This window comes from Hemiscyllium ocellatum, chromosome 18, assembly GCF_020745735.1.
Source record: "Hemiscyllium ocellatum isolate sHemOce1 chromosome 18, sHemOce1.pat.X.cur, whole genome shotgun sequence".
Classification (NCBI taxonomy): Eukaryota; Metazoa; Chordata; class Chondrichthyes; order Orectolobiformes; family Hemiscylliidae; genus Hemiscyllium; species Hemiscyllium ocellatum.
Window position 1 is genome coordinate 67,852,146 of NC_083418.1, and position 25,704 is coordinate 67,877,849.

The 25,704-nt window shown below is 42.1% G+C and overlaps 1 protein-coding gene across 1 annotated transcript in view; it reads left to right on the top strand.

Moving 5' to 3' along the window:
* Positions 1-25,704, top strand: part of LOC132824494 (very-long-chain 3-oxoacyl-CoA reductase-B-like) — a 163,815-nt gene that overhangs the window by 76,838 nt on the left and 61,273 nt on the right. Inside the window, exons 4-5 of the mRNA XM_060839080.1 lie at positions 3,720-3,830; positions 14,610-14,674. Of these exons, the coding sequence (XP_060695063.1) occupies positions 3,720-3,830; positions 14,610-14,674 (176 nt within the window). The remainder of the gene's footprint in view (positions 1-3,719; positions 3,831-14,609; positions 14,675-25,704) is intronic.

Below are 25,704 nucleotides of genomic sequence, written 5' to 3' on the forward strand. Positions count from 1 at the left end.
ATTATCTAAGATCAATACAGTTAATGTAGCTTCAAATTTGGACCTGATCATACCAGTGTATTGCAGGTGCAACCAGCCCTTTTGACTATGACAATGGGAAATTTGCTAAGAGCACCAATTGGTTAAATTTGAATTTCCTTCTGTTAGTTTGTATCTGTTCTCCATAATTGGAGCCATTGCCAGCATTAGACTTCCACCTGAGCCCATTTATGTGTTTTGTAGCTATTCAAAGATCATCAATGACTGTGGAATAACTGTTTGTTTGAAGTGCTAAATAGAAGATAAATATTCAAAACCCCTTAGTTTTTTTGAGAAATTATTCAGCCTGTGTTTCTTGCAAGGAATGGAGGTATAGGCTAAACCCACGTGAAAGCCATTCGTTACCTATTGATATGGATGCAGTGTACAAGAGCAAGGAAGTGATATTGAACTTTTACGAGACACTTGTCAGATCTCAGCTGGAATACTGTGGATCCCCGATTTTATGAATGCGATCCCAAATAGGGTGCAATTTTACAAATCCGACATACGACCATTTCCTCTACTTACGAATAGTTGCTTTACATTGACTTGCAGCTACCATGTGGAAACATGGGCAGAGGGCAAGATCTTAAACAAATATTGTCAGAATTTACTGGAGAAAGACATGGAAGCTAGGGAAGTCAGAAATGAATGTCTTGAAATCCGTCCACATTATAGAACCAGAAGCGCTGAAAGTCTTAAAACGCATAAGTGCAAATAAATCCCCGAGACCTGATCAAGTTATCCCAGAACATTGTGGGAAGCTAGGGAAGAAACCCTGGGGTCCCTAGCAGAAATATTTGTATTATCGACAGGCATGAGTGAGTGGCTGGTGTTGTGCCATTGTTTAAGAAAGGCTGTATGGAAAAGCTTGGGAGCTGATGTCAGTTGTGGATATGTTGTTGGAGGAAATTCTGAGACACAACATTAGATATGCATTTGAAAAAGGAGGACTGATTAGGGATCATCAGCATGGCTTTCTACATGGGAAATAGTGTCTCTCACATTTGAGTATTTTTGAGAGGTGACCAAGATGATAAAGATCGGTCTCCTATACAAGTTCTGTTAATGCAAACACTCTGTACGTGATTGATGAGTTGGGGACACTGTTTCTAAAGTGGGGACTTTAAAAACCTGTATTGGTTATAGTGAGATTCTGGCCTCATTATTTTGACCTGTGTTGCTATTACACGATTTTCTTATCACACAGGATTACATGAGAACAGAACTATTGTGTTATAGCAGAACTGACAGTAGGTAAAGGCAGGGTGGTAGACGTTGTCTACATGGACTTTAGCAAGCTCTTTGAGGTTCTGTATGGTAGTCTGGGATGTAAGAAGGCTCCTTGCTTCTAGGATGCTGCCTGCCTGTGCTTTTTCCAGCACCACACTAATCTAGATCAGCTGGGATCCAAGGAGAGCTAGCCAATTGGATACAAAATTGGCTTGACAGTAGAAGAGAGGGCTGTTTTCAGACTGGAGGCTTGTGACCAATGACGTTTCATAAGGATCGGTGCTGGTCCTAAATCTTTTATATAAACGATTTTTGGGTGAGAATATAGGAGGCATAGATTCATACAGCATGGAAACAGACTTCTCGATCCAACCTGGCACTGTTGAACACGTTTCCCAAACTAAACTAGCCTCACTTAGCTGCATTTGGCTGATTTATCCTCTGAACCTTTCCTTTTCATTTACCTATCCAAATGTCTTTTAAATGTTTAATTATACCTGCCTCTACCATTACCTTTTGGCGGTTCATTCCACATACTCCCCACCTTTTGTGTGGAAAGAATTGCCCCTCAGGTCTCTCTTAAACTTTCTCCTCACCTTAAAAATATGCCCCCTAGTTTCAAACTCACCCACCTGGGAGAAAAGACCTTTGTTATTCACCTATATCTTTGCTCCTTGAGGTTCCCACTCAAACTCCTATTCTCCAGTGAAAGAAGTCCTAGCCTAATCAGCCCCTCCATATAACTCAAACCATCTAGTTCTGGCCACATTCTTTTCCGAACCCCTCCAATATAATAACATTCTACTTATAGCAGGGCAGTACTCCAGAAATGACCTCACCAACATCCTGTGCAAGCTCAACATGACGTCCCAACTTCTGTACTCAATGGTCTGAGCAATGAAGGCAAGGGCATGGTTAGTAGGTTTGTGGATGATATCAAAATTGGTGGTACGGTGGACAGTGAGGAAGTTTATCTAAGAATACAAGAGAATCCTGGTCAACTATACTGGTGGCCTGATGAATGGCAGATGGAATTTAGTTTAGACAAATGTGAGGCATTGCATTTTTGCAAGACAAGCCAGGGCAGGACTTAAACAGTTCGTGTTAGGGCTTACAGAGCTGAACAGAGACCTAGGGATGCGGGTATGTAGTTCCTTAAAAGTAATGTCAAAGCTAGATAGTGGTGAAAAAGTCATTTGGAGCACTTGCCTTCTCTGGCCAGAGCATTGAGTACAGGGGTTTGGGACGCCATGTTATGGCTGTACAAGACATTGATAAGATCATATTTGGAGAGCTGCATGCAATTCTGGTTGCCTTGCTATAGCATGTTGTTAAACCGGGAAGGATTTACAAGGATGTTACCGAGACTTATTAGTTTGAGGTATAAGGGGAGGCTGGACAAGCTGCAACATTATTCTCTGGTGTATAGCAGACTGAGGGGTGACCTTAGAGGTTTCTAAATTATTGAGACGTATAGATAAGGTGAATATCAAGGTCTTTTCCCCAAGGGAGGGGAATCCAAAACCAGGAGGTATAGGTTTAAGGTGAGAGGAGAAAGATACAAAACAGACCTGAGGGGCAGCTTTTTCACAGAATGGTGTGTATATGGAATGAACTGCCAGAGAAGGTTGTAGACGTGTGTGCAATTGGAATATTTAAGACATTTACACAGGTACATGGATAGGAAAGATTCAGAGAGATATGGGCCAAATGCAGGCAAATGGGACTAGTTCAGTGTTAGGAAACCTGGTCAGCACAGATGAGTTGAACTGAAGTGTCTATTTCAGTGCTGTAGGATTCTGACTCTACATTCTGTTCCGACTTGCCAGTTGCTCTGTACAAATCGACTTGCAAAGGAACTTAAGAACCCATTTGCAACATTGCGGCTGCCTATCCTGTGCATAGTTGTAGGATTCACATTAGAGCAAGGATGTGAAAGTATTAAGAGTGTGCAAGAGCAATACACAAGAATAGTTCCAGGGTTGATGGATTTTAATAATTAAGATAGGTAGTAGAAGTTAGGACTGTTCGCCTTGGAGTGAAGGCTAGGAGGAGATCTAACGCAAGGCTTCAAAATCCTGAGCAGGCTTGATAGAGTAGATTAGGAGAAACTCTACTAAAGTGTAAAAGGATCAAAAACTGGGTGGCACAAATTTTAAAGGGATTTGTAAAAGAAACTAATGCGATGTGAGAAATACCTTTACTCACAGTCAGTACTTAGGGTCTGGAATACACTTTGGAAGTTGAACGTAAGTTCAGTTGAGGTCTTGAGAGGGGTATTGGATGATTATTTGGCTATTAATATGAGGGGGTTATGGGGAAAGAACAGAAAATTGCGAGCTGAGCCAATTGGCTGCCTGTGCTATAACACTGACTTTGTGGTTTATGGATCTTGAAAATGATTCCATGCATTATTTCAAAGTCCTGGAGTAAATTGTAATATGCACAAACATTCTCTTTTCTAGGGGAGCAATTCAAAGTTGAAACTAAAACTCTTGCAGTGGATTTTGGAGAAGGAACTGAAATTTACAAGGTTATTGAGGCTGCCCTGGCTGGACTAGAAATTGGCGTTCTGGGTATGTACCTTTTGAATAACACAGGTGAAATTCCTGTGTCTCTGTTTACAATGCTCAAAGCCTAAACTTGCAATATTGTGTGTACTTAAAAACAAATGTTTTATGACTTTTTAAAAATAAGATGTTGATTTAATTCCATTAGAGGGAGGGAGTTCATTTTCGATGTTATGCTTTGCTAATGAATTTTATCTATTCACTACTTCTGGGGTACAGCAAGCCTCCACACAGCAGACACTTATTTCTTTCACTGAATAAGCTAGTGTTGCAATTCCCCAGATAGCCCCTTCCCCCTCCCTTCTTTTGCTTTGGAAAATTTTTGAAATAAAGTTGCTTCAGTTTAATCCCAGCTAAGTAGTGTTTACTGAGTCCTATCTTCTGTGAAGTCATCCTCTGCCTCCAGTTGGACTACTTTTAAATTTGTATTATAAAATATTTGTCTTTGTAGTGATTTGCTAAATAAGTCTCTGCAGGTAAAGGATTTGATGCAGCAGTTTTATTTTTTTTCCCCAAGGTGTAAGACATTTTAGTTTTTTTTTTGTTTCGATACTTTACAAGCTCTAGGTGGAGAAAATCTGTGCATTGTGTGCAGGGGAGGGAGAAAGGGAATGGAGTGGTCATGCTGACTTGGAAAGATATACTATTGGAAAAAGAGGCTGCAGTTGAGGATGCAGTTAAGAGTTTGTTTGGCTAGAGTTGAGAAATAACCGAGGATGATTAGTTGACTTGGGGAATATTCTCTTGATCCAATTTAAAAGAGAAAAAGAGCAAATTCACAGGGAAATTGAACTTGCAAGAGCATGAAATGAGGAAGCTTTATCCCCATTGATATTCAGGTAAGTAATATAAGTGTAAAGGAAAAGAGGGGAAGAAATGTGTCCAGGAAACCTTTGTTGAGCTGTATGGTCTTGGTTCTGCTAGAAAGGACACTTAGCTGGATGTGGTGCAGGAGGGTATGATCATCGTGGTCCAAGAGGAAATGGTCATGATGGCCTAAATGTCTGTGGGGGACTGCCTGGATAAGAGCAATTGTACAGCAAAAGGTTTAGACTAATAAGTGCAAGGATTGATCTAAAGTAGAACTTTTAAATTGCAAGATGGCACGTATCAATGCGCTCAAAGAAAAACTAGGATAACTAATCATTCTGCCCTCAAACTTCCCTCCATTCCATCCTCTCCCACTGACCCAACCAGTACCCTACCACTGACACACTCATTCGATAGACTAAACTGGTCTTCACCCTCAACAATTTCTTCTTTGAATCTTCCCACTTCCTCCAGACAAAAGGGGTAGCCACGGGCACCCGCATGGGCCCCAGCAATACCTGTGTCCTCTTCAGGTATGTGGAAAAGTCCATCTTCTGCAGCTACACCTGGCACCATTCCCCACCTTTTCCTCTGCTACATCGATGACTGTATCGGCATGACCTCGTGCTTTTGCGAGGAGGTTGAACAGTTCATGAACTTCACCAACACCTTGCTCCCTGACCTCAAGTTCACCTGGACCATTTTGAATACCTCTGTCCCCTTCCTGGACCTCTCTAGCTCTATTTCCAGCAACAGACTCAACATGAATATCTGCTTCTCAAACCACTGAATCCCACAGCTACTTGGACTACACTACCTCCCACCCTGCCTCCTGTGAAAACTTTATCTCTTACTCTCCTTTCCTCCAGCTCCGCTACATCTGCTCCCTGGAGGACCAATTCCACCATAGAACATGCCAGATGGCTATCTCCTTCAAGGATCGCACTTCCCCTCCCACATGGCCGGTAATACCGACCAGCGCATCTCCTCCACTTCTCACACCTTTGCCCTTGAACCCCATCCCTCCAGTTGCAACAAGGACGGAACCTCCCTGGTCCTCACCACCTACCCCACCATCTGGATACAGCGCATCATCCCCTGCCATTTCTGCCAACTACAATCAGGCCGTATTCCGAAGAGATGTTCCCTCTGCGACTCCCCCATCAAACCACCCTCCACTCCTGGCACCTTCCATGCCACCGCAAACGAGTGCAACACCTGCACCCACACCTCCCCCATCACCTCCGTCCAAGGTCCCAAAAGAACCTTCCACGTCCAACGGAGATTTATGTGTACTTCCACACACATCAGTGTCTATTGCTCTGTGTGGTCTCCTCTACACTGGGGAGACAGAATGCCAACTTGTGGAACGTCTCTGGGATACCAACACTAAACAACCCCATCACCCTGTGGCCGAACTCTAACTCACCCTCCCACTCTGCGAAGGACATGCAAGTCCTGGGCTGCTGTCACCACCAACCTCCAGCCACCTGATGCCTGGAGAAAGAACACCTCATCTCCCGACTTGGGACCCTGCAACCGCACTGCATCAGTGTAGATTTCACTAGTTTCTTCATTCCCCCCACCCTCCCCCACCCCCCTATCCCTGATCCAACCTTCCAACTGGGCACTGCCCTCCCTGTCCATCTTCCTTCCCACCTATCCGCTCCACACTCCTTTCTGACCTGTTGCCATCACTCTTCCCCTCCCCCACCTTGCACCTGTCGCATTGCGAGCTACCTCAGCCCCCACCCCCCTCAGCCGCACACCCCTTCCATTTATCTCTCAGCCCCCTTGGGCCACCCACTCTCACCTGATGAAGAGCTTATGCTCGAAACATCAACTCTCCTACTTCTTGGAAGTTGCCTGGCTGGCTGTGCTTTTGCAGCACCACACTTTTTGACTCTGATCTCTAGCATCTGCAGTCCTTGCTTTCTGAGTTGAATAGATGAGTGTCAGGTAGGCATTTATACTTCCAATTGGCCAAAGTTGTTGGTCCAACTTATCTTTCTGAACTTTAGTGTGTAGTTCCTGCTGTCTTTGGTCACCAGGTTGTCCACGGTTTGGCAATAGCAGAGCTGTTTGATGCTTCTGTGTAATCTGAAATTTTTTATCTTGCAACTATAATTGCACACATTTATTTTGACACCGGTCATTCCATCTGCACCCTTTGAGCCCAATATACCTCTCTTTTTTTTGTCAGGCAGATAACACTTACGTTGTCACTTCTGGAAAGCTTTGTTTTATTTGCCTATGAAATAACAATGGGTTTTTAAATGGCCTGATGTACAGTTTAAATAGAAATGCAGAGATGTGCATTTCATAAAACAGGTCATTTGGTTGACTTTCACTTTTTTGGATGATAGCCTATTCTTTATTCATTCACTTTATCAATATTTGGATACTTCTGAGAGAGAAGGAGCTAAACCCTTTTAGGCAATAAGGCTGTGCAGGGGAATGAAGTAAAAACGGGAGCACTTTGGATCTAACTGTCATAAATCTATTAGTTTCAAAATGGTTATGGAATAGGATAAACCTTTCATAAAAGTTGAAATTTTGCCTTACCATAATTAAAAACTTTGATTGTATGCGATAAGAACTTTCCAAAGTTGATTGGAGTAGACTGTTTGCAGGTAAAGGGTTGTCTTTGTCAAGTGGGAGGTTTTCAAGAGTGTGATAACGAGAGTTTAGAGGCAGCGTATTCCTGTTAGAGTGGAGGGTAAGGTTGGTAAAATTAAGGAACAATGGATGAATAAAGATATTGAGGTTGAAATTAAAAATAACAATCTTATTTTCGACATAGGCAACTTGTTTCAATTGAATCTCTTCACCAATATAATATGTAGGGGCATTCTTAAAGAAAGCAGGAAGGCGGAGAGGGGGTATGAGCTAGTACTGGCAGATAAGGTTAAGGATAATCCAAAGAGATTCTGTAAATACACTAAGAGCAAGAGGGTAACTAGAGGGAGGGTAGGGCCCCTTAAAGATCAAGGACTTATCTTTGTGTTGAGTCCCAGGAGATAGGAGAAATATGAAATGAATATTTTACACTAGTTTTTACTGTTGAGAAAGAAATGGAGTCTAGAGAATGCAGAGAAATAAACTTTGATGTTTTAAAAACAATTCACATTACAAAAGAGGGTGCTCAGGAGGTCTTAGAGAATATAAAGGATAAATCTCTGGGACCTGATCTAATGTATCCCAGAACATTCTGGGAAGTAAGGGAGAAAACTGCAAAACCCCTTAGAAATATTTGCATCATTATAACTACTGGTGAGGTGCCTGATGACTAGAGGGTGGCTAATGTTATAGCTTTTAAGAAAGATTGTAAGGAGAAACTAAGGGAGCTGTAGACCTGTGAATCTGACTTCAGTTATGGGTAAATTGCTGGAAGTGATTATAAAAGTTGGGAAATATGGACATTTAGAGAGGCAAAAATTGATTTAGGGATCGTCAGTATGGTATTGAGTGAGGAAAATGATGTCTTTCAAACTTGATTGAGTCTTTTGTAGTAGTAACCAAAAAGATTGAGGGTCTAGCAGACATCGTTTAGATGGATTTTGTGAAGCCTTTAAGGTTCTGCATGGTAGACTAATTCGTCAAGTTAGGTCACATGGGATTCAGCGTGAGCTTGCTACTTGGCTTGATCAAATGGGCTGAAAAATGGCAGATGCAGCTCAATCTGTGTAAGTACAAGATATTACATTTTGGGAAAACAAACAAAGCTAAGACTTACACAGTTAATGGTAGGGCCTTGGATAGTGTTGTAGAACAAAGGGACCTAAGGATGCAGGTGTAATAATTCTTTGAATTTAGATCTCACACAGACAGGGTGATCAAAAGCATTTGGCAAGCTTGTCTTCATTGCTCACTCCTTTTGAGTATAGGAGTTAGGAAGCTGAAAATGTTTTGCTGGAAAAGCGCAGCAGGTCAGGCAGCATCCAAGCAACAGGAAATTCGACGTTTAGGGCATAAGCCCTTCATCAGGAGGGCGTTTTCAGCTCTGATACTCCAGCATCTGCCGATTTCACTTTCTCCTATAGGAGTTCGGAAGTCAAGTTGAGGTTGTAGAGGGCATTGGGGCCTTGTCTAGAGTACTGGGTCCAGTTTTGGTCGCTTAGTTATACGAAAATAATTATCAAACTGGAGAGGGTTCAGGGTGTTGCCGGTTATGAAGGTTTCAGTTATAAAGAGAGGCTGGATTGGCTGAGACTTTTTTCCACTAAAGTGTAGGAGGTTGAGAGGCGACCGTATTGAAGTCCACACGGTAATGAGTTTTCTTTTCCCTAGGATGGGGGATTTCAAGACTAGGGGGCACATTTTTAAGGTGAGGTGTGAGAGAGTTAATGACATGAGAGGCAAATCGTTTACACACAGGGCGGTTTTTGTGTGGAATGAACTTCCTGGGGAAGTAGTGGACGCGGGTACAATTACAACTTTGAAAGACTGTTAAAACATGAATAAGAAAGGTTTGAAGAGATATGGGCCAGAAACAGGCAGGTGGGACTAGTTACATACTTTCAACCTGAGCTACAAATTTTCTCAAAGAGATTAGTTCAGTTTGAGATTGTTTGTTTGACTGGTTGGACTGAAGGGCCTGTTTCCATGCTGTATGACTTTGAGATCTGGGTATCACTGGCTTGGCCAGCATTTAATGGCCTTGAAAAATAACAACAATCTGCTTCCTTGAAGCACTGAAATCCAAATGGTGTAGGTAGAGAATGAGTTCCAGATTTTTACCCAGTGACAGTGAAGGAGCAGGGACAGTTCCAAATCAGGATGGTGAGAGAGTTGGATGGGATCTTTCGTATCTGCTGCCTTTATCTTTCTAGGTAATCGAGAGTGCATGTTTAGGAAGTGCTGTTTATTATGGCACCTTTGCGAGTTGTTTTAATGCACCTTGGAGATGGTGCAAATTGCTGCCATGAGTTAGTAACGTGAACACTGAAGGCGGTACTGTTATCTTATTTAAAGGCAAGGTGCTGTGTTCCAGATGTAATTTGATTGGTTACACTACTCTGCTTTAAGCAAAACACACTTTACCCTACAGCTAAAATACAAACAGAAGAAAGAAGGATTGGTATAACTTTATTGAAAAACGTGACAGAATAATCATTACTTAATTACTATTGTTCCAACTTGGTAATATCCTACAAAGAGACCCTTGGCAAAAGCAAATTCAACAAATTATTGTCTGATGTGGTGCTTTTCCAGTCCAGGATGAAAGACACTGAGAAAATTCTGTTAGAGGTTTGGCAACTTCCACAACCAACTTGTAAAACCACAGAAAGCTATGCTAATGACCTCGGTGATGGGCAAGTTGTTGGAGGGAATCCTGAGGGACAGGATGTACATGTATTTGGAAAGGCAAGGACTGATTAGGGATAGTCGACATGGCTTTGTGCGTGGGAAATCATGTCTCTCAAACTTGCCTTTTGAAGAAGTTTTTTGAAGAAGTTACAAAGAGGATTGATAAGGGCAGAGCAGTAGATGTAATCTATATGGACTTCAGTAAGGCATTCAACAAGGTTCCCCATGGGAGATTGATTGATTAGCAAGGTTAGATCTCATGGAATACAGGGAGAACTAGCCATTTGGATATAGAACTGGCTCAAAGGCAGAAGACAGAAGTTGGTGGTGGAGGGTTGTTTTTCAGACTGGAGGCCTGTGACCAGTGGAGTGCCACAAGGATCGGTGCGGAGTCCTCTACTTTTTGTCATTTACATAAATGATTTTGATGTGAGTATAAGAGGTACAGTTGGTAAGTTTGCAGATGACACCAAAATTGGAGGTGTAGTGGACAGAGAAGAGGGTTACCTCAGCCCATTGGCCTATCTGATCAAGATCTGAGAAGTGGCAGATGGAGTTTAATTCAGATAAATGCGAGGTGCTGCCATTTGGGAAAGCAAAACTTAGCAGGACTTATACACTTAATAGTAAGGTCTGAGGGATTGTTGCTGAACAAAGAGATCTTGCAATGCAGGTTCTTAGCTCCTTGAAAGTGGCGTTGCAGGTAGATAGGATAGTGAAGAAGGTGTTTGGTATGCAGGCTGGACAGGACATTGGTTAGGCCACTGTTGGAATATTGCATGCAGTTCTGGTCTCCTTCCTTTCGGAAAGTTGTTGTGAAACTTGAAAGGTTCAGGTACTGTGTGCAGTTCTGGTCTCCAAATTTGAGGAAAGACATTCTGGCTATTGAGGGAGTGCAGCGTAGGTTCACGAGGTCAATTCCTGGAATGGAGGGATTACCTTACACTGAAAGACTGAAGCGACTGGGCTTGTATACGCTTGAGTTTAGAAGACTGAGAGGGGATCTGATTGAGACATATAAGATTATGAAAGGATTGGACACTCTGGCAGCAGGAAACATGTTTCCGCTGATGGGTGAGTGCCGAACCAGAGGACACAGCTTAAAAATACGGGGTAGACCATTGAGGACAGAGATGAGGAGAAACTTCTTCACGCAAAGAGTGGTGGCTGTGTGGAATGTTCTGATCCAGAAAGCAGTGGAGGCCCAGTCTCTGGATTAATTTAAGAAAGAGTTGGATAGACCTCTCAAAGATAGTGAAATCAAGGGTTATAGAGATAAGGCAGGAAGCGGATTCTGATTAGGAATGATCAGCCATGATCACATTGAGGTGCAGGCTCGAAGGGCTGAATGGCCTACTCCTGCACCTATTGTCTATTGTCTAAAAGATTTACAAGGATGTTGCCAGGTTTGAGCTGTAGGCAGAGGTTGAATAGACTGGGGCTGTTTTCCCTCGGAGGCTGAGGGGTGACCTTATAGAATCATGAGGGGCATGGGTAGGGTAAATAGGAAAAGTCTTTTTTCTGGGGTTGGGGAGTTCAGAACTAGAGGGGCGTAGGTTTAGGATGAGAGGGGAAAGATATAAAAGAGACCTACGGGGCAACTTTTTCATGTAGAGGGTGGTGCGTGTATAGAATGAGCTGCCAGACGAAGTGGTGGAGGCTGGTACAATTGCAACATTTAAAAGGCATCTGAATGGGTATATGAATAGGAAGGAAGGGTTTGGAGGGATATCGGCAGGGTGCTGGCTGGTGGGTATAGATTGGGTTGGGATATCTGGGCGACATGGAAGGGTTGGACTGAAGTGTCTGTTTCCATGCTTTGCATCTCTGTGAGACTATGACTCTAAAGCCCTGGTTCTGTGAGAATCCGACTCCACCCATTCATGCTGCTGCTATTGTTTAAAAAAACCCCAAGCTCTCAAAAGCTGATAACTTTCCTTTATTGCCTTGGAAGTGACTGCTCAACATTTATGGCTCAAAACCTTTTCAAAACAAACATAAGACAAAATACACTTCCCAAAGTTGAAAATACACTTCTCAAAGCTATAGTATTGTTGCAACCTGCAAATGGGAAAGTATTTAGTGTCTCACACTCATGAATTGTACCTTGTGGAGGGTGGACGGGCTTTGAGGAATTGAGGTGTTACCTTTATTTAATGGTGTAATTGCCTTAGTTTAAATGAGTTGCGAGTTTCTGCAGTGTGGTGGAGGGCAAAACCAATGTGGTGGTGAGTGAGGCCCCTGACCTCGATGGCAGTCTTCCTGAGCAGGGGTTAGAGCAGGAACGTGCGGCCTGAGGAGGCTGGCGGTGAGAGTGGGAACGTGCGGCCTGAGGAGGCTGGCGGCGAGAGCAGATACATGCGGCCCAATGGGGCTGGCGGCAAGAGCGAGGACATGCGACCTGAGGAGGCTGGTGGTGAGAGCAGGCAACTGTTCCTGAATTGGCAGCAGTCCAAGGCGGTTGGTGGTGACAGTGGGAGCAGGTAGCCTGAGGCGGTGCAAGAAGCAGAAACAAACAGCCCAACGCAGCAAGACCCAGGCGGTGGCGGGGGTGAGATTGACGTTTTGTGAGGAGTGTGAGCCCAGCATGGCCAGGTGCTCATGGATTGTGGGCTTGAACTTTTAACAGTATTTCTTGATTTTTAAAAAAATTTTAAGTAAAAGCGACTTAGTTTTTAATCTTGTTTTTTACTTTTTTGCTTTGTGCCCAAGATTCTGTACCTTCGTACCTAAGATGGTGACTTATAAACTTTTCTCTGCACTCATGTGAGTGCATCTGACAATAATACTCATTCTAATTCTAATTGTCGCATAACTTTCAGTCTCTGATTTGCTTTTGCCGCCACAGCGTTTATATGGCTGGTCTAGTTTTGTTTCTTGTCAATGCTAACCCCTCACTGGGATTTCAGTGATGGTAACACCATCGAATGTGAAAGAATTGATAAATAGATTCTTTCTAGTTGGAGATGGTTATTGCCTGGCACTTTTCTGGTATGCATGTTACCTGCCACTGATCAGCTCAAGCCTGAATATTGCCCCATTCATGGTGCATTTGGATGTGAACTATCTGAGGAGTCATAATTGGTGTTGATCGTGGTGTAACCATCATCATCTCTGAACAAATGGTAGAGGAAAGGTCATTGATGAAGCAACTGAAGATGGTTGGCCTTGAACGTTTACCCTGAGGAACTTTTCCAGAGATGTCCTGGAACGGAGATGATTGCTCTCCAGCTGTGAATATTATTTCAGAACAAGATTACCTTGAAACTTCGAGGGAACTGCTCATAATCACTGATTCCTGATTGTGTGCAAATTGTACTTAATTTTCAGAAATGAAGATCCTAACTTCATTTAAATATTTATTTGAATGACCTATGCCAGCTTCAGTGCCTGGAGACTAATTTAAAAAGGATTTGTAATTTAACTGGCATTAATGGTTCTCCTTTATCATCAAATCATAATCCCTATTGTGTGTAAGCATGCCATTTAGATTAGATTAGATTCCCTACAACGTGGAAACAGGCCCTTCGGCCCAACAAATCCACACCGACCCTCCGAATAGTAACCCACCTAGACCCATTTCCCTCTGACTAATGTACCTAACACTATGGGCAATTTAGCGTGGCCAATTCACCTGGCCTGCACATCTTTGGACTGTGGGAGGAAACCGGAGCACCCGGAGGAAACCCACACAGACGTGGGGAGAACATGCAAACTCCACACAGCTGGATAGTTGCCAGAGGGTGGAATCGAACCTGGATCACGGATGCTGTGAGGCAGCAGTGCTAACCACTGAGCCACCGTGCTGCCTTTCCTTTTTTTTCCCCATGCTTCACCTTTATTCCCTAAATTTTGTTTTTCTTCAATTTTTGACTAGACGTATGGAATCTTTCTCTCCTTTCCCACCTGCACAGGGTTATTTCTTGTGTATCCTACTAATTTGATGCTTTTGTCACGTGCCATTTAGGAAAAAAAATCTACTAACTCATTGTCCTGATAGTCAGTGGGTGGAGTAGGTCATGTTGATCTCTAACTTTGAGGCAGTTAAGTTTTGTGTGACAGAATATGATGTACCTTTCAAAGTTGAAAATGTTAATTGTAATGAAACTAATTGAGTAAGATCCCATTATTTAAATTTTACAGTACCAAGAGCATCCTGCTAACCATATACCAATAAGGAAATATTTGTTACTAGGTTGTGTATCTTCATAGGAATTCCCCATTCATGTAAATATTATTGAACAAATGATCAACTTTAAAGAAATCCATAATTTGTTTCTCCCTGTTGTTGAAAGCTATGAATGGAGCTTAAAAACAAAAAAGTTAATTTATTTGTGTTGTTTTTATTAAATCTTTATTGCGGTAGAAGAGGGACATAACTGTTGAAGATTTTTGCCTTGCACTCCTCATGACAGAACAATAATGTTTCAAAGGGAGCAGCAATTTTACACTGAGGGAATTGGTTGTGTTGAAAGTCTGGCATTCTTGCACCTGTCCTTATGAGTGCAAGCTAAAAAGTATGGATTGCATGTCTTCTTTCCTTTTTCCCTCTTTTTTTTTAAACTACAAAGCGACAATTTGAATCTTGAATAAAATTTCCCATCAGGAAATCCTGACGATGAAGGAGTTAATTGAACCCTAATATATTGTTTTAATTTTCTTCAGTGAACAATGTGGGAGTTTCTTACGACTACCCAGAATATTTCCTGGATATTCCTGATCTTGATAATGTAAGTATTCTAATTTTAATTGATTTTCAGTCTTGTCCTCAAGGGAAAGTTGGGAACTGAATGATGCAATGGGTCATAAGCTAACTCTCTTTATCTTTTTGGGATGCATTCAAACTAATGTAATAAAAATTTGCTCTCCATACCACCCCACAGTTAGTGATATAACTGAGGTTAGTATTTATCTTTATATCTGTGATGCTATGCTATGATACCCATGATGTGGAGGTGCCAGTGTTGGACTAGGTTGGACAAGGTCAGAAGTCACACAACATCAGGTTATAGCCCAACAGATTTATTTGAAATCACAAGCTTTCAGAGCATTGCCCCTTCAACAAGTGAAGTAGAGCTGACAAAGGGGCTGTGCTCTGAAAGCTTGAGATTTCAAATAAACCTGTTGGACTATAACTTGGTGTTGTGTGACTTATGACCTTGTTATTGTGTGACATGATTGCAATAGATTCTGGTCTGGTGTAAACACTGCCATAGAGTCCATTGGGCTGGCAACTTCCTTGATTGTATCTTGAGTGAAAGTACTCACTTTTTGTCCTGTGGTTATTTCTACCATCGGGTTACTTTCTACCATTCACATCTTTTGTATGCAATTCTTAATTGCTCCCAAAGTGCCGTGGATAAAAGTAAGTTGTGAAAGCAAAGCACTGTGGATGCTGTAAATCTGGGATGGGGAAAAAAAATCAGCTAAGCAGACACAAAGTGTGGAGAGAAAGAGTTGATGTTTCAGATTGATGATCTTCCATCAAAACCCTTTCTCTCTATAGATGGTAACTTATTTGCTGAAGTTTTCTGTATTTTTTCTTCTTATTTTGAAGAAATTGGTCAGAGGTGGAATGGAGTATGAATTCCAGCTGCTTTACTCCCATCAAGTGAACAAACAAAAGTTTCGCGCAGATTATTATTTCTCTCAATGCAGCTTTCATGTTCTACAATTAACGGTAGGGCTTTGGGGAGTGTTGCTAAACAGAGACCAAGGGCTGCAGGCGTATAGTTCCTTGAAAGTGGAAGCAAAGATAGACAGGGTTGTGAAGAAGGCATTTGCCATGTTTGCCTTCATTTTGAACTTTTGGAAGGTCAAGTACAGATGAAAATTATACAATGAATGTCAGAATCCTTTGGAATAATGATATGCAGAGGGATCTGGGTGTGCAGGTCCACAGATCACTGAAGGTGGCAGTCCACATATAGAGAGTAGTACCAATGACCTATGGCATGCTTGCCTTCATTGGAAGTGGCATTGAGTTTAAGGATAGACAAGTTATACTGCAGCTTTATAGAACTTCAATTAGGCCTCACTTGGAATATTGCATACAGTTCCGGTCACCCCACCACTAAGGGATGTGGATGCTTTGGAGAGGGTGCAGAAAAGGCTGACAGTGCCCACGTCCCCAACTGTCCACAGTTTGAAGTTGCTGCAAACCTGGTGCAAAGGAAGATGGTTGTGGATGTTGGAGGTCAGTTATCTCAGCTCCAGCAGGTAGCTGCCATCTTCAGCTGCTTCATCAATGGCGTCATCTCCATCAGAAGGTTGGCAGTGAGGATGCTGACTGGTCCTTGCGTTTCATTCATGATGTCTCAAATGTTGAAGCAGTTGATGCCCATATGTGGCATGATCTGGATGACATCAGCCTTAGGTTGATAAATGGTAAATGTCTGTGTCACACATGCCAGAAAATGACCATCACCAACAAGAGAATCTAACACCTTTGATGTTCAATGGCCACTGCCATTGCTGATGGGTGGTATGGTGGTGAAATAGGATCATCAACCCCTCAATCTATCATTGTGGCTTGGGATTCAATACATTCTAATTATAAGTAGAGAATTACTGAGCACTCTGGATTAGTCATCCAGAGACCCAAGTTAAATTTTCGGGATGGGGGTTCCAGTTTAGATCTTTCATGGGCAGCTGCTAGAATTTAAATTCAATGAAAGAAATGTGGAATTGAAACCTGGTCTGCAGTATTGTGACCATTTAACTTGTTTTTTATTATAAAAACCCATCTAATTCATTACTGCCCTATTAAGTGATATCCTCAGCTGGTCAGGCCTACATCTGACTCCAGTCCCACAGAAATGTGGTTGATTCTTAACTGCTCTCAGAAATTGCACTGGCAAGTTACTCAGTTCAAGAACAGTTAAGGAGGGGGTGGCATACTGACCTTGCTAATGACACCCACAACCCATGAAAGAATGTAGAAATCTCCTTCCCTAGCAATATCATGATAGTAACCATTAACTAGAAACTGAACTGGACCAGCCATATAAATAGTTCTGTTGCAAGAACAAGTCAGAGGTTCAGATTTCTCTGGCGTGTAATGTACTTCCTTGTCTCCCCAATGCCAGTTCACAGCCTGGAAGGCCCATGTCAGGAGGATGACGGGCACTGTCCAGGACAAAGCAACCATTGGTTGGCAGACCATCTAATAGCAAAATAAAAAAAAAACTGCCTTCTGCTTGCTGTGCTGTAGTAAAGTGTATGTTAAATTCTTTATTCTCAACTCCTTAATGTATGAGTTCTTCTATGCTTAATCCTTTCACAGTGAGGTTGAGGGCTATACAGAATTGTAAAACTAAGTTTCCTTATGTGAGAAGGTTAAATTATTGCATGCCTTCAGTTTGTATACCTTAGACATGTTCTGTTTGAGCTGCTATTTTACTTAATGTTTTCTTACCCAGGAATAATTTAGGATTTGTATGTTATTTTGATGCTTCCTGAACGTGGAACAGTGAAGCCCACTTAGAAGAGCAAGTGATGATCAAATGGCTGGCTTATTTCTTATGGCCGAGCTGGTGGAACACTTTCTGCTGGATGTAACAAATTGCATCCTTCTTGAATGATAAATTGAAGGGGTGGGGGACCTTACTTTATCATTGTGGCCTGGGTTGGATGCATTTGAATTATACTAGAGAGTTACTGAGCACTTTGGAGTATTTTCCCGGAAACTCCTCCAGTAGCAACTAGTAATCCCGCCTGCTGCAATTCTGACTCATGACTACAGGCTATGACCACCCTATTGTTCGCCCCCAATTCAAAAACAAAGGCCAAACAACTGTCAGCCTGCATTCACTGTGTTGTCAGTGTAAACGCTATTGGCACCAAAAGAAAGCCAAGGCACACTGTTCTTGCAAGCAGTTTGCAATCGATGTACAACAGCTTCGTAAAAGTTGAACCACAGAACTTTACAACATATATAACAGACCAAGTTGTTTCCTTTTTGTTGGCTTTTTGCTATAGTGGGAAATGAGGTAAGAGCAACAAGTGGCAGTACCAACATCCAGTAGAAGAATTTTATAAAATTTGGCCATTCTGTCAACAGTTCACCTTGATCTCTGTCACCTTGCCAGCATTGGGGCAGACATCAGCAGTGTATAAATACAGCAAGGGCAGCAGAAGCAATAGCAAAATTCAATGCCTAATTTGATGCTTTGTTTGCGAACTGGCTGTTACATTCAGTGGGCTGAACTTTATTCTGGAGAGCATTCAGATGAGAATTTGTGTGTAACAGCACCCTCAAGTGGCAAAAGTATAGAAACATCGCAGAAGGTTGGAGCGAAACAATTGCACTGCAGAAATTTATCTTGCATTTTTTAATTTAACGTTCAGCAAGTTGTTTCTGCAGAAATGTTAATATATTCAAAATTTTGAATTAACTAGTAAAACTAGCAGCTGTGTATGACTGTCTGAATCTAATGATTTCACATTTATAAGTCACTGATAGATATTTCACATGACAAGAACCAGTACTGTGACCAGTGAGAGTCTTGTCTACAAGATGGAAATTTCCAGAGTAAAGGCACCTCTGACTTGTTAGTAGAAGGTGCGGTTATTGCAATATTTCAATCCTCTATCATCCCATTATCCATCAAAGCACCACTGGTTGCCTTAAAGACTGTTCCGAGAGGACTACCTGACGACATTGCAGCAGAATTGTCACTGATGGGTTTCAGTGTCTTCTAGGAGCAGGTAGTCATTCAATACAAAATTCACACCGTCATCAAGAGGCAACCCCCTCACACTTGGGAATGGGAGTTCATACCATTGCTGTTTGGGGTCCCTACCCATTTCCTCCTCCACTTGTGGAGACTCAAATATGTAGCTAATCAGGTCTTAGCCAGGGTTGTTTGGGTTGGACACCTATCTCTGCCTTGGCTCTGTGAGGGCAGGTTTACCAATGATAAGGGACAAAAACAGGTCTGTCCCACTTGTTTTCTTCACATCTCTTCATCTTTTCCCTTGTCTGGGTTAGTTTGGGTCTCGGTCTGTCTCCAATTTATTTTCTGACTGACCCATTCTTAGATAGCACTGACATAAAATTGTTCTTTTCTTTCTTTGTCTGCTTCATTATTCCTTGTGCCTCCCTGGGGTCCTTGAAATGTCCCAGCCTGCCTTAATAGTTTTGACTGTATTCATCTTGCCCTTGGAGGATAAGATGCAGGAGTGGAAGTAAATTATTTGGCCCATAGTGCCCACTCTACCATTCAATGAAATAACAGCTGATCTGATATCCCTCAATTCCACTTTTCCTGCCTTATCCCCATAGGCCTGATTCTCTTACTAATTAAAAATTGTCTTGTCCACCAAAAGTTCACTGAGTAATCCTTCGAATCTCCACCTTTTGGATCTTGGTCTGTTGTAACGGAAGTTTCCAGTTGATTGTCACATTTCTATGGGAAGCAGACTTCCCCATTTTATTCTACCATTTCCAATGGGAAATAAGGGGCTTATTTACATTAATAGATTAGTTCACCGGGTTTATCCAAGGAACATACAGGGAGAACTAGCCATTTGGATACAGAACTGGCTCAAAGGTAGAAGACAGAGGGTGGTGGTGGAGGGTTGTTTTTCAGACTGGAGGCGCTTGACTAGTGGAGTGCCACAAGGATGGGTGCTGCGTCCTCTACTTTTTGTCATTTACATAAATGATTTTGATGTGAGCATAAGAGGTACAGTTAGTAAGTTTGCAGATGACACCAAAATTGGAGGTATAGTGGATAGCAAAGAGGATTACAACAGAGTCTGGACCAGATGCGCCAATGGGCTGAGAAGTGGCATTTGGGGTTTAATTCAGATAAATACGAGGTACTGCATTTTGGGAAAGCAAATCTTAGCAGGACTTGTCCACTTAATGGTAAGGTCCTAGGACGTGTTGATGAACAAAGAGACCTTGAAGTGCAGGTTCATAGCTCCTTGAAAGTGGAGTCACAGGAAGATAGGATAGTGAAGAAGGCGTTTGGTATGCTTTCCTTTATTGGTCAGAGTATTGAGTACAGAAGTTGGGAGGGTCATGTTGCGGCTGTACAGGACATTGGTTAGACCACTGTTGGAATATTTCGTGCAGTTCTGGTCTCCTTCCTATCGGAAAGATGTTGTGAAACTTGAAAGGGTTCAGAAAAGATTTTCAAGGATGTCGCCAAGGTTGGAGGATTTGAGCTACAGGGAGAGGCTGAACAGACTGGGGCTGTTTTCCCTGGAGTGTCGGAGGCTGAGGGGTGACCTTATAGAGGTTTACAAAATTATGAGGGGCATGGATAGGGTGGGTAAACAAAGTCTTTCCCTGGGGTGAGGGAGTCAAGAACTAGAGGGCATAGGTTTAGGGTGACAGGGGAAAGCTATAAAAGAGACATAAGGGGCAACTTTTTCACGCAGAGGGTGGTACGTGTATGGAATGAGCTGCCAGAGGATATGGTGGAGGCTGGTACAACTGCAACATTTAAGAGGCATTTGGATGGGTATATGAATAGGAAGGGTTTGGGCCGGGTGCTGGCAGGTGAGACTAGATTGGGTTGGGATATCTGGTCGGCATGGATGGGTTGGACCGAAGGGTCTGTTTCCATGCTGTACATCTCTATGACTCTATGACAGAGCCTACGATCTGTGGTCTGCGCTGCCTTTGATTACTTCACTTGCAAAACTGTCCCTTGATTCAGATCTCAAATTGGCTGACCAGCTCCCTGCCCGAAATACCGATCACCTTATCTGATGAGCAATGGACTAAATGTACTTGACAGCCTGATATTACTATTAGGTCTGGTTCTAGTCCCACGGGTCCTGATAACCAAATCAGTTGTTGAAGGTTAGTGAGAAATCCTGTCAAAATTCATGGAGTTCAAGTAAGCAAGGATTTTATTCGCCTACAGACAAGGGAATAGACATAGGTTGCTGGGGAATAAAGAGTAAAGTACACAGTAAAAGGAAGAACCCTTGATCCCGAAGGATCGAGGTGCACAGGTCACCAGTTCCCTGAAAGTGGCAACACAGGTGGCTAATAGGGTCAAGAAGGCATATGGGATGCTTGTCTCCACTTCTCGGGGCATAGAGTATAAAAATTGGCAAGCAATATAGCGCTTTAGTTAGGCCAAGTTTGGAATATTTTGTACAGTTCTATTTCCCGTACTATCAGAATGGTGTGGAAGCATTGGAGATGGTAATGAAATAGTTTGTCAGGATGTTGCTTGGTTTGGAGGGTATTACCTGAAGGCGAGATTGCACAAATTTAGTTTGTTTCCGCTTGTGTGTTGAAGTATGAGGGGCAACCCGTTAGAGGTTCACAGAATTATGAAGTGTATGAATAGAATGGATAGGCTTTTCCCAGGGTTGAAATGTCAGTTATTTGGGGCATCAGTTTAAGGTAAAAGGGGGGGGTAAGGGAGATGTGAGAGGGAAGTTTATTTTACACAGGGTGGTAAGTGCCTGGAATTTGCTGCCAGAGGAGGTAGTTTAGGTGGATACGTTGGCAACATTTAAGGGCATCTTGACAGTAGAGGGTTACAGCCTATATAGTTACAAAAGGTTTCTGGTTTAGAAAGGCACCATGTATTGGCACAGTCTTGGTGGGCCAATGGGCCAGTTCCTCTGCTGTCCTGTTCTTTGTTCTTTTATATCCTCGTACAGCTGAACATGCATGTACTGATGGATCATAGTGGCTGTATTCGGCTTGGGAGCATATACACCCAATTTTTAAAAAAAAATTCTATATTTTTAAAAAAACTGAATCAGGGATGAGATTTTTACATGTTTCAGTGCCAAATATATTTGGTCTATGCTTGATTTATCTATTCATGGAAAGCTCTTCATTCTGTTACATCTGTGTTTCACTTGAAAGTACATCACATTTGCACCTAATTGGCTCATATCATTTTCATAAATTTTTGAAGAATCAATTCAGAGCACATTAGTTGACGTGCAGCAAGCAGGAACAAAATGTTCAAAAAAAGCACCAGTCGAGGAAAGGAAACAATGTACTATATCAGAACTTACATTAAATGGAACAAAGGGGATGGAAATAATAAGACTTGTAATAAAAACAGAAATAGGTTGTTATAATCTGTGTAAAATGTGGCATTGTGTTAAACATGTCTGGAAGTCTGCAACGTAAAATTGTATGACTTTCTAGATATTTAGACATGATCTTTTTGTGAATTAATATTTATCAAAATTACTTGACAGAGAAATCCATTTTGTTGGCAAACTTGCAAGGGAGGTTTTCTGCAGCTAATTTGTTAAAGCAGCCACCTGTTTGTTTCAGGTTACATCTAGATCAGAGCTAGGCTGTTGAACTTTTAGTATAGTAGTGTTTGTCTGTTGAGATCGTTTTGGAGGGTAGGTCCAGAATTGAGAGAGAAACCAGGGAACTGCAGGATGTTGTTTCTGCTCCAGTCCTTATGGTGAGGTGGTACACTGGAAAGGAGTTGGGGGAAAGATGCTTGAACAATTTGACCCCACTCATTCAGGCTTCTTCTGTTGTTTCAATTTTTAAAAAGCCCCCAAGGCGCCTCAGGCTGTTCGTTTTATTGGCTTTGAGCAGACTGTTAGAAGCCTCTGTCTCATCCTCTCTTCATAAAATGAAAAAAAAACCAGAATAACATACACCCCTTCAAGCCATCATCTCGTCACACTTCTTAAATAGTGTCCTCTGGTATGTCTCAGTGTCCACAGCTCAGACGCAGCTTATGAACTCTGAACCAAAATCACTCATGCAGCCAACACTCACTGTGGGTGTGGTCACTGTGGATGGCTCCACTTTCCACCAGCTCCACATATCGTGGTATGGAACTTTTTTGATGTTGAATGCAGAGATTTTCCCCCTCTGTATGCTGCAGTCAAAAACTATAGCTGAATTTACTTCCTCCGCCCCCAGCTGAATCTACTCTCTCTTCTCTATCTTCTCCCCCCCCCCCCCCCCCCACGTCACCCAAAAGAAGTTCCTAGTGCATAACCCCAACACCCTGACCGAATCTCAACATCAAGCATCTAGTGCTAAAAGGTGTCAATTTTCTATTGAGGGAATTCTGAGTAAAATCCAAGTGCTTCTTTTTCTCAAAAGGTAAATCAAGGACGAAGATAAGTGTAGCCTACATTTCTTTTAAAAAAAAGAGCTTTCCATCCAAGGACCTTTCCAAAGGTCAGGAAATCCAGGGGAAAATTACATGTCCCAAAGTTAGGGAGGAACTCTGAAAGCATTTCCTTGAATAAAGGGGCAGCATGGTGGCTCAGTGGTTAGCACTGCAGCCTTACAGTGCCAGGGACCTGGGTTCAAACCCAGCCACTCTGTGTGGTATTTGCACATTCTCCCTATGCCTGTGTGGGTTTCCTCTGGGTGCTCCAGTTTCCCTTCTCAGTCCAAAGATGTGCAGGTCAGGTGGATTGGCCATCCTAAATTACCCATAGTGTTAAATGCAATAGTCAGAGGGAAATGGGTCTGGGTGGGTTACTCTTCAGAGGGTTGGTGTGGACTTGTTAGGCTGAAGGGCCTGTTTCCACCCTGTAGGGAATCTAATCTTAAAAAAAAAATTCTGAAAGCAAAATTGGTGTGGCTTGGGTTGCTTTGTTTCTAACTATGGTAACTTTTAATCTGCACCTTTGTACTTTATTTTGTACATTTCACCTCTCTCTCATTCTCTCCACCTCCCTTTCTACCAAGTTTAGGCTGCCTTTTCATTGGGTTTTCTGTCCCTGGTTGCCATCTTTTGCATCTGCTTAATGCTGTCAGCTCTTTGTCTCACGAACTGAAAGATGGGTTTGCAATTTGTATTACAAGATTAGATTTGCATTGATCTAGAAATCTGCATCTCTTCCTGTGCTGTGCATGCAATCATTTGATCAAGATGTCTAGTTCAGAAACACTGGAGGGAAGCAATTACTCATGTCCATAAAAGTATTTTAGAAGAGCCACGGACATTGTGGATAATGTAAGTAGTGGAGCCTAATGCTAAGGTCACTATTGAATATATAAATTTAATTGGATATTATATTTATTGAACCTAGCCAACCTGAAAGCTGCCTTGCAGATGGGAAACAGTTAATGCTCATGTGCAGACTGTGTTCTTGAAGGTGTTAACATTTTGGGCTAGGCTGTTGAGAAACAAGTAGGTAGAAGTGGGTGCTGCAGATTAGAGTCAAGATTACAGTAGTGCTGGAAAAGCACAGCAGGTCAGGCAGCATCTGAGGAGCAGGAAAATTGACGTTTCGGGCAAAAGCCCTTTATCAGGAAACAAGTGGTAATTCCATAAAAACAAATGCTCATCAGGAAGAGGTGCTGTATTCTTTGCTAAGGTGTTCAGTCATGAGCTGAGGGCAGCACTCATTTTAGTGAACGCCAGCTTTCAAAATATGCAGGCTAATCAAGTCTGAGTGAAAGCAAACTTGGTGTTTTTGGTGAAGTAATCTATTTGGTTTAAACAATGGATTGAGTGGGTTGCTGGGGCATTTAAAGTGACTTGGTTGAATTCTGGTAATGTATGGCATGTCATCTTTTTTTCTTCCTCCTGTTAAGGGGATACATGCGGTAAGTACTTCACACAGAGGATGGTGGATGTTTGGAGCACATTGCCGGTAGAGGTGGACACTGTAGGTTCATTTAAGCTGCGTCTGGACAAATGCATGAGTAGGTGGGAGCAGAGGATACAGATGCTTAGAAATTGACCGACAAGTTTAGACAGTACATTTGGATCAGCTCAGGCTTGGAGGACCAAAGGGCCTGTTCCTGGGCTGTAAATTTTCTTTTTTTTCTTCTAAAATAATAGCTGTACTTGAGAAAAGGGAGCACAGCTTGGGCTCAGCAAAAGACAAATAAAAATAAAATACCATAGAGAGAAATAATCCAGGCTCAATCACATCAATGGAGGAGCAAGGTATTCCACTGAAAGGACAGGGCCAGCTAGACATCAGTAGGACTCCATGGATGAATATAAAGGTAAAGTCTCAGAGGACTTCTTCTCATTAGAGAGAGAGAGATGACTGGTCGTGGTTCAACCTGATGGTCACCTGCTGCATGGGTCTCAGGTAAGTGAACAGGTTGAGAAGAAAGTCCTTATCATAACCTCAGCTGGCGAGGGAACAGAACAATTGATGATCAGAAAGAGAAAGAGACTTTGAATATGTAGACTGATAAGGAATGCAAGGTAAGCAAGGTTGAGGAGATTTGGAGAGCATCAAAATAATTAGGAAGGCAAAGAGGAGATGCAAAATTGTCAAATAACATAAAACAGTAAAATTTACTGGCACATTAATAATAAAGGTAGTTAAATCGTAATATGACCATTATGAGATAGACAGGATATGGCAATGACAGCTGGTTGAAACATTAAATTATTTCTTTCCCTTGTCTACTGGAGAGATGGAACAAGTAAACATAATGTATAATGAGTAGTGAGATAAGTACACGGAAATAAGAATAAGTGAATCTGTTGACTAAATGGAAACTCAGAAGAAAGCCCATGATTTGGATGGATTGCATGCACATTTTAAATATCTAGGGGAGCAATAGCAGAGACATTACAACACTTCGTAAATAATTTGTAATAAGCAAGGTGTAGTGCCAGAGGTCTGACAAATAGCAAATATAATTCCTACATTTAAAACAAGGGGACAGAATTGTCCAAGGAACCTGTCAGCTAACAGTTGGTGGTATGAAACAGAATGGAATTCCTACTAAAGGAATTGACCAAGAATAATATAACAGTCAGCATCGATTTACAGCACTTGTGAGCTATGTAGATACACAGGAACAAAGTTT